The sequence below is a fragment of the Uloborus diversus genome, chromosome 10, assembly GCF_026930045.1.
Source record: "Uloborus diversus isolate 005 chromosome 10, Udiv.v.3.1, whole genome shotgun sequence".
In the NCBI taxonomy this organism is placed as follows: Eukaryota; Metazoa; Arthropoda; class Arachnida; order Araneae; family Uloboridae; genus Uloborus; species Uloborus diversus.
In genome coordinates, this window is record NC_072740.1 from 9,005,062 (window position 1) to 9,019,622 (window position 14,561).

General features: G+C 37.1%; 1 protein-coding gene across 1 annotated transcript; it reads right to left on the reverse strand.

The window, feature by feature from the left end:
- Positions 1-966: 966 nt before the first annotated feature.
- Positions 967-5,148, reverse strand: LOC129231299 (histone H3, embryonic-like). Its single transcript, XM_054865587.1, has 2 exons — positions 5,013-5,148; positions 967-1,244 (listed from the first exon to the last, which is right to left on the reverse strand). The coding sequence occupies exons 1-2, from the start codon at positions 5,146-5,148 to the stop codon at positions 967-969; spliced, it is 414 nt and encodes a 137-aa protein (XP_054721562.1).
- Between the last annotated feature and the right edge of the window lie 9,413 nt (positions 5,149-14,561).

Consider the following 14,561-nt stretch of genomic DNA (forward strand, 5'->3'; position numbering starts at 1 on the left):
TATCAGGTATGACTCAAAAACAAACAGTTTTAATTTGCACTAAAACTTAGGAAATTTTTTTCGTTTAATTAAAACATAATTAGGATAATTGCGCTCAAAAATTGGATACAGCATTTAAGTACGGCCAAACTCAAGTACGTCGTTGTGTCTACCGTTCACACTATCTGCGCGTGTGAAGACGACATGAGGCTTTACACGACTAATTTCCCCACTGTGGTAGCAAAACCACGTTTCGTTATCTTATTTTTCTCAAAAGCTTCATATTTCAGTTTAAATCGCATACAATGATAGAAATTATCAGCGTGATCGCACAGTTGCGTCTCATCAAGATCTTCCCCTTTGAGATAATATACAGTAAAACCCCCCTAATGCTGACACTAACGGGACAATTTTTTTTGTCCACAATAGAGGGGTGTCCGCAATACAGGGGTTTAATAATGTTATATTACTTGGAATCGGGGAATTAAAAATTGTCCGCATAAGAGGGGTGTCCGTTAGGATGGGTTTTACTGTACTTACCAGCTCAAGTGAACACCATTACCGTTCATCGCCATGTTAGATGTTTAATATATTAGTTTCGAGATTTGAGTAAGTGGGACTGCCTGTTAAGTGTCATTACTAGACTCCCACCCCACAAATAGCTTTGTTTAAAAATTCAAAGAAAACTCTGAAAATGTATAGCACAGTGCTTAAACTCAGTTTAAACTTTTACAAACTTCCAAGTTGAATAGAATTTTCAATCTAAGCACTTCGACATATTTAAATATTAAAATACTTTATTCATCAGATTACAAAATTCTTATGTATAGTTAAGAACTATGTCAAAGTTATGTTATAAATTACGAAATGTCAACAACTTGCGTTCTGTTGCTAGAAAAGCATAGCAAGTAAAAGGAGAAAGACTATCAAAAACAATTTAAATAGGTAAAATTTTACAAAATAATTAGCTTTAGAAACTAAAATCAATTAAGAACGTTCGCCTCGTATTCTTCTAGCTAGTTGCATGTCTTTGGGCATAATTGTTACTCTTTTGGCGTGAATTGCACAGAGATTTGTGTCTTCGAACATTGAGCATAAATACGCTTCAGAAGCTTCTTGTAAAGCCATAACAGCAGATGTCTGAAATCTCAAGGAAATACAGTAGGTTTGAGCAATTTCTCTCACCAGCCGCTGGAACGGTAATTTCCGAATCAAAAGATCTGTTGACTTCTGGTAACGTCTGATTTCTCGCAGAGCAACCGTACCTGAAATAGAAAAAATTTACCAGTCAACTTTGTAAAAGTCTGAATTTTAAGATTGCTCTTGATGTCGTAAGATCAAATCTTGGAATTTGGAAAAAATTCGGTGCAACATAAAACTAGTTTTTACGGGGCTTAAACGTTGGTTCAAAGTTGAAAATTGAATCTTGGTGATGGATAAAAAGAGCATCTCAACGTTGTCTGACTTAGACAAAAATTTAAAAGGTCCGTTTACACAAGCGAAGACTGCAATCTTATACTGCATTTAAGATTTAAATCTGCAGGCAAAAGAACATTCATTTTGATTTAACAAATTAATATCTCGTACGATTTACTTGCATTATAGTAATTGTCCGATTCAAACATAAGCTTTAGTGCCCAGGAAACCTCGACTGAAATATATTGGGTTAATGAATTCGTTATTATGCTAGCTATTATCAATTTTAAGTCCTCCAGTTTAGGGAACAGAGTTAAAATACTATAAAGTCGAGTATTATGAAAAATTCAGAACCATCCAGCCACTTGCAAAATTACTCGAAGAGTTGCTCGAATATTTCCCTTTGCTAAAAAAGGATCCGTAGATTATAATCACCTTGCTTAGGGTGGACTTTGGGTAATGTCTCTTTGCGAGATATCTCGCTTTCCCAAATCTATTACCAGAACTACATTGAAATCTGCTATCGGTACCTCCATATAACAAACAGTGTCCGATTGTTGCACGAGTTATTTTCTAGACACTATGCGAGCAAAAGCTAATTGAAACGTTCTCATCAAGAAAAGATATCAAACTTTAAAATTATTTTAAGCCCCCCCCCCCTAGAAATGTTTCCTATACTATGTCTAGCTGTGCTTTTAAGCATTAAACTTACCTGTAGTTACAGGTTTTATCAAAGTACTTAAAATAGCTGTTTATTTACAGACGCTATACTATAGTCACATCGGCGTTTTTTTTTTTTTAATCGGAAAAGGTTGATTTGAAAGCTGAAAAAATAGTCTTAGTTTTGTTTCCAAGCATTTTCGTAACTTATTTTAAATATAACCTTTAAAAAAATGAAATTCTCTAAACTGCAGATAGTTTGAAAATGCATGTTTTTCCTTCTAACGCATCGATCACGGCTAGGAAAGGGACACTATACTAAAGTAAAAACAGCATTGGAGAAAATAAAGGTTTTATGCAATAATTTTAGATTTTAGTCTCAAATATTACAAACTCGTAAAAAATTATATTCTGATGTTCAATGGTTAATTTTTGTTATTTAAATTAATTATGCATGCTTAAGGTTTAGAAATGTTTCTTGATTATAAAAATTTAATGTGTTAGCATTAGTTTTATCGCTTGTACTCCAACATGCACCGGTCATGAAGTTTTGTGCGAGTTTTGTGGCAAGAAAGAGCATTAAATTTAGATTTTAAATCGATAACTAGAACGTTTCTCCCTAATTCTGAGCTGTGTCACTTTCCTTCCTGAGGTGCGGTATGATTTTAGGGGAAAATAGAGGAATGACGCTCGCTTAAAGGAAAAATATGAATAGTAGCTATCAAATTTACAAAAGTTATAACGAAGTTCCAACTCCAGAGCGTAAACAGTTTGCAATTGACTAATTTGCATAAACTCAATGTTTGCATAGTTATTTAATTGCAACGTTAATTTAGGGTAATGTGTACCATTGAAGGGTAATGCTACTCACAGTAGTCAAGTTACGCTCAAACTTTGGATAGAGCATGAAGTACGGCAAAAAATATGTAGTTGTGTGGACAGTTCACGCTGCTACATATGTGACCATTACATCAAGTTCCTTAAGCCGGTTTTTAACATGTTGTGTTAGCAAATCAACGTTTCGTTATCCATCCCGAATTTCCTGCAAAAGCAGAATTTGGTCTCCATTTCCAGTCTGATTAGAAGCAAATGATCTGGATGATCGTCACACAGTTCTCATAAGTCTTTGAGCTGGTTTCATACTCGTCAGCACACATGTGCACCATTCATCTGATTTTTAATGCAATAGTTTCCATAAAAGAGCACTACGAAAATCATAAGCCTTATCAAACGGTTAAATGTACATTTTTCATAGATGTAATGACTAGATTAACATTTGAAAATAGTGTACACTTCTATTCAAGTAAGATGTTGTAGAATTTTACAGTAAAAGAGTCTAAAACTAAGCAGCAAGTTAGCACCTTTAATCCAGCGCTTAGGCAGAACTACATGGCAATGTACCGACTGCCCGGTTATTCAATCCAGAGATTGCTGCTCCGCCCCTTGTTATGTATTCATCAGTCTGGAATAGACAAAAACCGAGCGGGGGGCACATGTCATCTCGTTGAAGCTGAAACATACGCCTCCAACACGGTTGTCTATTCCAGACAGTCTGTAGCATGGAGGAAACTGCAGTCTCTTAATGGAATAACTGGGCTGTCGGTATATTGCATGAAATTGAAAACTATTTAGAAACAATAACGTGAGGTCAGTTTTGCTTATAACAATAGCTACATATATGTTCCTTTATAAGTACTTCAAAAGATTCCTGCATGCGTTATTAAAGTTTTACGAAAAAAAACTCTTGTCATCACTAAAACTACGGAAAGAGATAGCTACTTATACTTGTTCTTATGATTTAAGACGCGGACTGAGTTATTTTCTAGACACTATGCGAGCAAAAGCTAATTGAAACGTTATCATCAAGAAAAGATATCAAACTTTAAAATTATTTTAAGCCCCCCCCCCCCCTAGAAATGCTTCCTATACTATGTCTAGCTGTGCTTTTAAGCATTAAACTTACCTGTAGTTACAAGTTTTATCAAAGTACTTAAAATAGCTGTTTATTTACAGACGCTATACTCTAGTCACATCGGCGTTTTTTTTTTAATCGGAAAAGGTTGGTTTGAAAGCTGAAAAAATAGTCTTAGTTTTGTTTCCAACATATATTGCTGCTTTTACAGTTAATGATGAAAAGAAAGTGAACTTAACCGTTCAAACTTAGCTACGATATTTATAAGAAGTTACTCATTTATACCTAGAGTGGCCTCGTACATTGAAAATCAATACTTCCGTGCCATTTTGTAAATATTTAATTCATATTTTCAATTCTGAATTCATACAGCCGAATTCTGCAGAGAATTTTATTCTTAGCTGGTATTCTATCCTGAAAACGTCACTTTTTTTTTTGCATTTTTGTCATCTATTGTACTTTAGCTTTAATATGCAAGTTTGCTAATTTAGGTTCCGCTGAAAAAAAACAAGGAAAAATCTTCAAATTCCAACATTTTCCTATCATGAGTACGGAAACCAAAAAATTTCAAATATTTCATAATTTCAATTCTGCAGATACTACGCTATACCTTCCTACAGTATAGTATTCTGCCATGTGCAGATAAACGGCAGTATCTGCAGAAATGAGTTTGAGATATTGGAAGAAATGTGTGGTGGATTCAATACTAACAATAGGAAGATGTTTGAATTGGACTTTTTTTCGCTCCTTTTTTTCAGCGGAATCCAAATAAGCGAGCTTGTACAATAAAGATAACGTACAATAGATGCCAAAAAAAAAAAAAGAAATTTGCAGTTGCTGGCCTTTACCTGTACACGGCAGTATCGTGCTATGGTGTAGCCGGCTCAGAACACATTAGTATAATAATATTTGATGCAGGAGACTAAAGAAAGTCTGTGTGTAACCAAAAAGTGTTAAAGAAGATTTTTAGCGGTACTGCAAAACATAACTCTACTTCTAACACAATTTGCAGTAGTTATTGGATTAATTACAACAGAATTTTTACCTGGTCTGTACCGATGAGGCTTTTTAACACCACCTGTTGCTGGAGCTGCTGTCTTTCGTGCAGCTTTCGTCAGCATAGTTTTCCGTGGAGCTTTTCCGCCTGTTGACTTTCTTGCAGTTTGTTTCGTACGAGCCATTACGAAAGAAAAATACAGGGGACTGGAAGCAATCAGCGTATTTATACAAAGTTCGTTTCAGTTCACTTCAGGTCTTAGATAAAGCCTCGATCATCATTACAATAAGGCTACATTCGGAAACATGCACCGGTGTGACCGGTACCACCGTAAGCGTTCGGAAACGACCGAGTCGCAATACGTTTTCAATGGGGAAGTTTTCGATTTTTTAATTTTATTTTTATATGATAGAGTAACATGTATGAACATCATAGGTGAAAAAATTTTTGCGATACGATAAGTAGTTTTTTTTTTAATTAATTTTTAAAGTTCAAGCTCTTGTGACGTCAAATGGCATAGGAAGTGACGTCATCCCCTCTTCCGATAGGGGAGAAGCGAAGGTCACGCATTCGACTTCGAAGACGGAACGTAAAAGGCTTTCTCCTCGCATTTAACTCCTCGCGTTTCTGGAACATTAAACTCTCATCCTCTCGAAAATATTCGAATATCTCATTGGTGTTACTTGAGGAAGATTATTTAGATTGTGCTTTAACGAATCCAGCCTCCATAGTGTGTTCAAAAGGATTATTGAATTTCTAAAAAATAAAAATATCAGCGCGCTCAAAATGTCCCTAGCGAAAACAAGGGATCTTCGGCGGAAGGCTGCCCATTCGCGCCCTGTGACGTAGGCTCGTGACGTTTCAGAAGCGCGCACTTTTGCGCGTGGATTTTTAAAAATTCATTAAAAATCAACCACGGTGTTTTAAAATTCGGCGATGGTGAATTTTTTAGTTTTGAGGGTCAATTAACAATATCCAATAGCCAAAATATGAACATTTAATAGGTTGCAACTTCCCTATTAGGGATTCAACCGTTTCGACCGCTTGCGGTGGCATCGTTGCGACCGGTGCCAGTTTCCGAATGTGGCCTAAGGATCAAATTTGCAAAAATTTCCTTATCACCAGGGGCCGTGGTAGCCTGATCGGTAGGGCATTGGACTCGGGGCCGGAGGGGCTCGGGTTCGATCCCCGCTGGTCGAAGACCCACCGTCGTCATTAAAGGGGACTGGGCGACGTTAAATATGCTCGTGGTCTCAATGTCCTCCAAGTGAAACGATACCTCTGGGGGTGCTAGTACCAGGTAGCTATTAGCTCTTGGACTAGTTCTAAATTCTCATTAACTGTTCGATCCGGTGATGGTGCTGCCATCTATCGGTATATAAAATAATGGAGGCAAGGCACTAGTATGCAGACCTCGACATAAAATACAGTTGAAGTCAGTTGTGACTCTTGAATAGAAATAGAAATAGAAATTCCTTATCACCAGATTTACTAATTTCATTTAATAAATTGATACATTTTGAATCTTTGGTTGATTTGGGGTGGATAAAATTATCAACAGTTCAAAAATAACAATTTCAAAGTAGTTAATTTCTGCTTTATAATTTCAGATTTCATAAGGAAGCATTCACTTTCTCAATCGAAGAGGACAGCGTGCTAAGCGCCTCGCCTCCGTTTTTCCATAAAAACAAGGATAACTTTTCCATTTTTGTTTCTTATAGTTTATCAACAGACAAGACAACGCAGGAAATATTTGCAACACAAAAAAAGGAAGTCACATCCAGGGCACTGGTGGGAATTGAATCCAGGTTCTGTTATATTGTCCGTTTTTCATTAGTTGAGACTTGGCCACGCCCCCATCACGTGGTATCGGAAGATTCTAAATGCGTCTTTTGGGGATGAGGCTTCAGACCAACACTGAGAAAGGTTGCAATTGGCCATCGTTATCGCGCTGTAAGAAGACAAGTGTTCTATAATTTTCTAAGAAATTACCTCCCACCTTCTTTCCCGAAAAAAAGGTGTGCTACTAAGACATTTGTTCGACTTAAAAGTATTTTAAGATTTGCAGTGTATTTCTATACGTTTTGGGTTAATTTATCATTGATTTTGCGAAGGAAATCCTAAACTTTCTGTCTTTCACGCTAAGTAAACATTTTCTGAAAACACGGTGAACAGTTGCAGGTGAAATTGGAAGGAAAATTTTTCCTTCTATTCTGCTGAAACTTTCACAGCTCTCAAACGTGGGTTTTTCATAGGTATTCTAATTATAAATCTCTAATCGCATATTGTTAACTTTGCTGGGCAACCATTTCTCACCTTATTTTCCATCCGATTTTCTTCTTTAAAGCGTTTATTAAATATTACACAGTGCTTAGGGATAAATGAACTACTTTTGCAATATTTCGAACTGTTTTACTTCGAATATAATGAAGAATTAATGCGTTTTCGAATTTTGTTTGTTGTTACTTTGCGAATACGAGTCATTTTTAAAATAATACGTACATTTGTAAAGTGAACAAGCAAAAATTAATGCCAAAAGATTTTTTAACTATCACCGCATTGAAAAAAATAACAAAAAAAATAATAATTTGAATTTTTGGCATCTTGAATTCAAATTATGTTTTTCGTAATCACGAGCGTGTGTGTTTGTGTAGGCGCATGTGTGTGGGTGCGTGGGTGCGTAAGTGTATGTATGCATGTGTGTGAGTGAGTGTTGTGTACGTGCGTGTGCGTGTAGGTGTTCGTGTGTGTGTGTGTGTAGGCGTTCGTGTGTGTGTGTGTGTGTAGGCGTTCGTGTGTGTGTCTGTGTAGGCGTTCGTGTGTGTGTGTAGGCGTTCGTGTGTGTGTGTAGGCGTTCGTGTGTGTGTGTAGGCGTTCGTGTGTGTGTGTAGGCGTTCGTGTGTGTGTGTTGGCGTTCGTGTGTGTGTAGGCGTTCGTGTGTGCGTAGGCGTTCGTGTGTGTGTGTGTGTGTGTGTGTGGGACATGGACGCCACCGCCCAGCAAAAGTGGATTTCGGGGGACAGTGCTCAGGACCAGCCGCGCCGCCGCCGGTAGACGGTGGTGCTGCAGGCCTGGTCCAAGCTGAAAAAGGCACGGACGCCAAAAACGGTCAAGTGAGAACAATAAGCAATCGTGATTGCTCAAAAAGAAAGAAAACGACATACGATAACTTTAATTTCGAATTTTTCTGAAAATATTTCTCTGTCACCTCATTTTTGGCCCATTTCAAACAGTCAATATTTTGTTTAAAAAAATGTTGAATTGATGTAATCATGTAGAGACAGTATGAAAAAGTATTGAACTACTATTTGGATTCCTAGGCACTTCATTTTTAACCATACACATTAAAAGCCAACGAACAATTTTGGAAGCCTCAGTAGGTAAGTTGCACTCTGTGTGACACATTTCAATACTTTAGTACTATTTTTTTTCCAATATGGCTTTTATTCTTCAGAAATGAAAAAGGAAAAAACAAAAATTAAAGCTTTTCACATGCCAATATGGTTATCTACAGAATAATTGAATAAGTGCCTGAAACAACGTTTTATGTTACTGTTTTAACCTATTTACTAGTCGACCCGTGCGGAACTCCGCACTGTGCTTCAAATCGTTTCATAAGGCATTTCGCTCTTTAAGAATTTCAAAGGAAGAACATTATGAAGAAGAACCGAAAAAAAAGTAAGCGCAGAAGAGAAGGCATGTAATTTAAAGACATCAGTAACAAAACCTCGTTAAATACAACGTTGTGATAATTTGATCATAGCTCCCCTTTTAATCGTACATATTTTCAATGCAAACATAAATGTCATTAAAAGTGTGGCTGAGTGGTGACTCTTGAAAAAGCAATAATTGTGCATGTGAAAAAACAGGTTGTGGCAAATACAGTCCTGCACATGTCAGCATCTGACGGGAAAAAAAGAAACATTAAAGAGATATTTATTGGCACGTATTCGAATTGGCGCCATTCTGACTAACAGCCCGACACCCCAACAAACCTAGCAATTGCGCCTTCCTTTTCGAAAGCTATTCATTGAAGGAATGCGTAGTAAAAAACAGCAAAAAAGCTTTTTGCCAAAAAAAAATAATAATAATAAGATCATGCATCTGTGTTTTGTCATTAACCAGCATGATACGATTTAAAATTATTCGCAAAGCATGGAATTTGATTAAAGAATGACGGAGATCTCACGTAGCGATTGAAACAAACATTCTAGAGAAGTAATAAATTTGATTGAAAATAAGTGTTTTTATCTTTGAATTTTGAACTATTTCACATAGAAGGTTGCTTTAACCGTTACGGCTTAAATGCCCTCACATGTTTCTCTTTTAATCGAACACTTAAAATTCAAAACCAAAACCTGTTGAACTGAGTCCGTTCTTAAGTGTAATTTTTCGAACGTAGACAAAATGTTTTTTTTTTTTTTCAGCAGAAAGCAGAGGAGTAGAAAATAATTTCTTGCCAATGAAGTTGATAATACTTTTAATGCTTTATATCGTATTCGCGCGAATAAAAAATTAAAGGTTTACTGAGTGAAACTCGTAGTTTTAATCGGGCGTAGCATTTTTTCATTTGTACAAAAGGTCGAACACTGCTATTAGAAACATCTACATTTTAGCATACAATAAAAATGTTTTTCTGCACAAAAAGGATTTCTTTAGGTAAATCTAATACTTTTTTATGCTTACATTATGTTGAGTGGTCCGGATGTAGTCAAAGAACACAGTTCGATTAATAATCAACTTATCCGAATGATAACTGTAGCCTGCATAAAGGAGTCGAAACACCAAGTAGCATTCCCACTGCATTTATTTTATTAGGTGTGTATGTTATGAGCACATGTAATGCGTAGTACTAATATAAATTTGATATTATGTCGGACAGCCCAAGCTTGCCCGAAGTTCAGATAGTTTATAGCCGAACGCTCTACCGAAAAAACTTATCAATTAAACCGAACAACTAAGTCCAGTGCTGTTAAGCTTTATTAAAATATGAACACACACAAAGGCTTTTTTTTTTTTTTTTTGCCGAAAGCGACGTAAAAAATTTAAAACTGCATTAGAACTTTGCTTTAAAAAATGCATAAGAACTACAGGCAGCATCAAGGTTTTGAAACAGCAAGAGGCGATTTCGAAAACTTGAATTTTCGACCGTAAGTCTTTTTTTCGTCATTGGACAGCCTGATAAGTTTTAAAATGAGAGGGGATTAATATATAAGATAAGATATTGAAGAAAAATGTTTTTATTTTTGAAAATTTTTACAATTTGTTATCGCAGGCTGCTTAAACCGTTATAACTTAGCTGGCAGCACGTGTTCATCATTTAACAGCACGGTTAAAATACAAAATAAATTGAACTATGCTCTTTTTTAAGCGTAGCTTTTCGAATGTAGTAAAAATGTGATAAGCTATTCGTTTTTTAGCAAAAAGAAGAAAAAATATATATTTTACCCTTCAAATTGAGGTAGTATTTTATTTATTTGTACAAAGAGTCAAAAACTCGTTAGAAGAATACATATTTGAATATACGATTTATTTTTTTTTCTGAACAAAAAACAATTCTATTGTAGTCTGAAATCTTAAACCTGTTACTTATATTTTCGCTTACATTATGCTTTAATTTTCTTTCCAGAGCCAAGGCTTCAAAAAAAAAAAAAAAAAAACACGTGCAATTTCGAAGTAATTTAGCACAAAATCACTGAATGTTTTCATATCAGCAAGGAGCATTTCCTTCTCATTTATTCTATTCCCTCATAGTTGTTATTCATTTAATTCAGTGTTCATGTAATGCGCGACATTTCTCTAATTTTTTTTGTTGCAGATTGTCCGGACGTGGGCCCGAACACGTAATCTCCTGCTTACGAAGAGAACGCTCTGCCGATCAAGCTACTCAGCTCTGTCGGTCATAGCGCAAATTAAAGTTATAAGTTTGACCGAAAACCTTATTCTGGTTCTTTAAAACCGGTTTTTCGGCTAAAAGAAACAATTTTTAGACCTTGGGTCTATTTTTCGTCAGTAGCCAGCACAATAAGCTATAAAATTAGCCGTAAATCAAAGAAATCGATCAAGAATTGAGGGAAATTTGGCGTAGAAACCAAAAACAGGCTACAGAAATAATATATAAGGATTTTTGTAAATACGAAAAAATATACATGCTTTTTTTATTCAAGTTTTTTCGATTACTCTAAAAGTAATTCAGTTCTTCCAGTACTTTTACAGAACAGCGTTACGTGTGGGGATCATAAAATAGGCAAAAGTTTGTTGCCCGTATTCTAATACAGATCCGAACAATTGAGGGGCGATGGGGCGACCGCCCCTTCCTTGAGTCGAGATGCAGAACTCTTCCACGGCATGTCTTTGATACTGAAGTTGAAAATTGTTTTAGCCTATCTTCAATAGTTTGACGAAGCTCTTGCTGTCTGGAAAATGAAAGTGTAGCACATATCTTATTCTTAACACATTACTGATAGAGATCTGAACTTTGTATAGGAAGTATTTCAAAGTTCCAAAAACTCAATTTTAGAAGATTTTAGATGATATTAAATAGGGTTATAGGGTTCAAGGGCTCTTCTCAGGAAAGTTTGGAAAATTGAAGTCCCCCCCCCCAAAAAAAAGAGGAACTTTAATGAGACACATTTGATGGCGTTAAGGTAAGGGATGGGGTTTGGTACACTCCTCCGCAATTTTGTAGAAAAGGAAGTCCCTCCCCTTCCCAAAATAACTGAAATGAGACGAACTTTCATGGTGTTTGGAAAGGGGGGGGGGGGAGGTTTGCGAATTTATAAAAGGGTAAGGGTGTGAAATCAATCGCCCCCTCCTTGAATAGTTTCTGGATCCGTCCTTGGCTCTGAATGTAAAGTGCGTTATTTTTATCAAGAAACGTTGCTATAGTCAACCTATTCAGTTGTTCAACATATCCCACACTGGCAAGGAAACTGACTCAACCACAAGAAAAAAAAACAGCAATGGAGAAAATTAAGGTTTGACGCAATAGTAATTTTAAGTGATTTAGTCTCAAACATTACAATATGCGCAGTCAACTTATTATGTGATGTTTATTAATTAGTTTTTGAAGTATAGATACATATAATGCATACTTTAAGCTCGAAAAATATTCTTCCAAATTATGAAATTTTAATGATGTGTCATTATTGATGAAATCGTTTCTACGCCCCCCCCCCCCGCACCATTTAGGTGAGCTAACTTTGCAGTTTTTGTGTCGAGAAAGAGCACTAAATTTAGATTTTAAATCAATAGCCGGTACGGTTTTCCCAGATTTTGAATTGTGTCACTTTCCTTGCCGGAGTGCGATATGATTCTTTATTAAAAGCATACATGATCATAAACAAATTGTGACTAGAGCTATCCAGGAAGGAGGGGGGGGGGAGCCGGTCTTTTCCCTTAAAACACTTGTTACTGCGATTTTGGTGACTTAGAGCAAACCTAAGGCGTCGTTCACAAATGATGTCACGCTTGAAAGGGGTAGGGAGAGAGGGTTCGGGGTTCATGAACTTCGGACAGTTAGTCTCAAGGGGGAAGGATTATAAGAAATATGACTTCACATATTTTGGTCCAAATAAAAGCGTTCGTTATAGCAATATGTTCATCGAACATTGCGTGAGATGTGACGAGGGGAGAGGCTAAGGTGAAGTGTAACGTCCTTTATGGACAATCCGTGTTTACGTTAGGCTACTGTGTACTGAAGTGTTATAACTAACTTCGTTTCTGCCCCCCCCCCAGAAACGAAGTTGGTTATCTCCCCCCCCCCCCCGCCTTGAAAATACTCGTCCTGGGGGTAGTCGTCATCTCTTAAGCCGGCCCAACCGATGAACCTATAATTTTAACACAGGATTCAAACCAAAGACACTTTTTATAACGCATTGCAAAATATTACATATTTCTAAACATTAATATTCATGCAATACTTAGAGAAATAGCCTTGATTTTAATAGTCAATTGCTTTAAATATTTCAGATTGATTTTTTATTGTTTTCTCATTTACTTTTATTTCTCACATGCAAATCCTTTCTGGAACAATTGCCCAGTCCCCGCCTTTGGTTCAACCAAGTTTTTTTTTTGGGGGGGGGGGAGGGGGGGGGGGGCAACTTTTGTTCGAATAATGTTTTCATCATTTTTCAAAAATAACTGCTACTGTAGATCTACTGACTGTATATCCGCTCTATATGATCTGAAATTTTGTACAATCCATACAGATGCATCAAAGAGACCCAACCCGTAAGAGCTACTGAGTCACCCCCCCCCCTTTCAAGAAAAGGGAAAGGGAAATGGAGAGAGATATTCAGTCTTCAAAACGAACGCAACCCTTAAGCATTTCAATGCCACAGTCTGTGTGGCAATGAAGTTTTCCTGCCCCCCCCCCCCTTTTTTTTTCATCAGCGCACTTGCAATTTCGAATATAGAACGTTAGTGTTTAAAAGGATATCATTCAAAATTCAGAAAGAATGAATAGAAATGTTTCATTCGGAAAACAAAATACCTTACTTTTTTTTGTAAATACAATATTTTTGTTCTGAAATTTTCAGTTTAAAAATTATAGATTCCCCGTAGGCGACAATTACGCGAAGCTAGAAACGAAAGGAAAGAACACAAAGACATTTTTACGAATTTAAATGCCCGCCAAATTTAGGGTTGTCTCAATTGAAAGCGGTAGCGATCACCCCCGCGCTAAACTTAGCTTTGCTTTCGGGAAGGCGTTCCGAAGTCTCTTCTCCTCATAAACGCACAATACCTCACACAGGAAAACACAACCACTCGGTCATAAAGTGGCTCAAACAGGAGTGGATCAATGCTATTTCAGTTTGTTTTCAAAGCCTCAGTGACTGAAAGGTCAAAAGCACCTGCCTGAGCGCAGTATGGAAGTGCGGGTTCAAATCTAGCCCTCGCCCCGGATTTTTCTTCTTCTTTTTTTTTGAGCAATCACGATTGCTTATTGCTTTCATTTCACCGTCCTTAATGTTGTGGTTTCTTTTTCAGCTTCGACCACCAGCACCGCCGCCCACCGGCCTCTGCAGGCGCGGCTCAGAGCACTGCCTCCTGGAATCCGTTTCTCCTGGTCGATGGCGTCCATGTCGTACACACACACGCACTCACACACACACACACACACTCACACACTCACACACATACACTCACACACACATACACGCTCATACACACAAGCCTTACACATATACACACACGCCTACGTGCATACACACACGCCTACGTGCATATACATAGGTCTACGCACACACACAAGCCTACACATGCACACACGCGCGCCTACACATACACACACACAACTATACACACGTAACCACCCAGAGGAGGGGTAGGCTTGGGGGGGGGGGACAGGAGCTGTTTCTAGAAACAATAGCCCCCAATGAGTAGGGCCCTGTCGCAACTCGTGATTGCGAAAAACATAATTTGAAATCAAGATGTCAAAGTTCAAATTAATTTTTTTTCCCATGTAAATCTTTTCTGCGTTGTTAACGGAGCAAACTCTAAAACGCTTAACTAACAGTCATCTGATATTTATAAAGCTGTTTAGCTTTTTGTAAAGACTAGCAAAGAATCTAGTTTTATTTTTATATTGCACAC

Excerpts from the sequence above, each read along its gene's own strand:
- LOC129231299 (XM_054865587.1), bottom strand. The coding sequence starts at position 5,148 with ATGGCTCGTACGAAACAAACTGCAAGAAAGTCAACAGGCGGAAAAGCT. Across the intron at positions 1,245-5,012 it reads GCCTCATCGGTACAGACCAG|GTACGGTTGCTCTGCGAGAA; the intron begins GTAAAAATTCTG and ends TTTCTATTTCAG.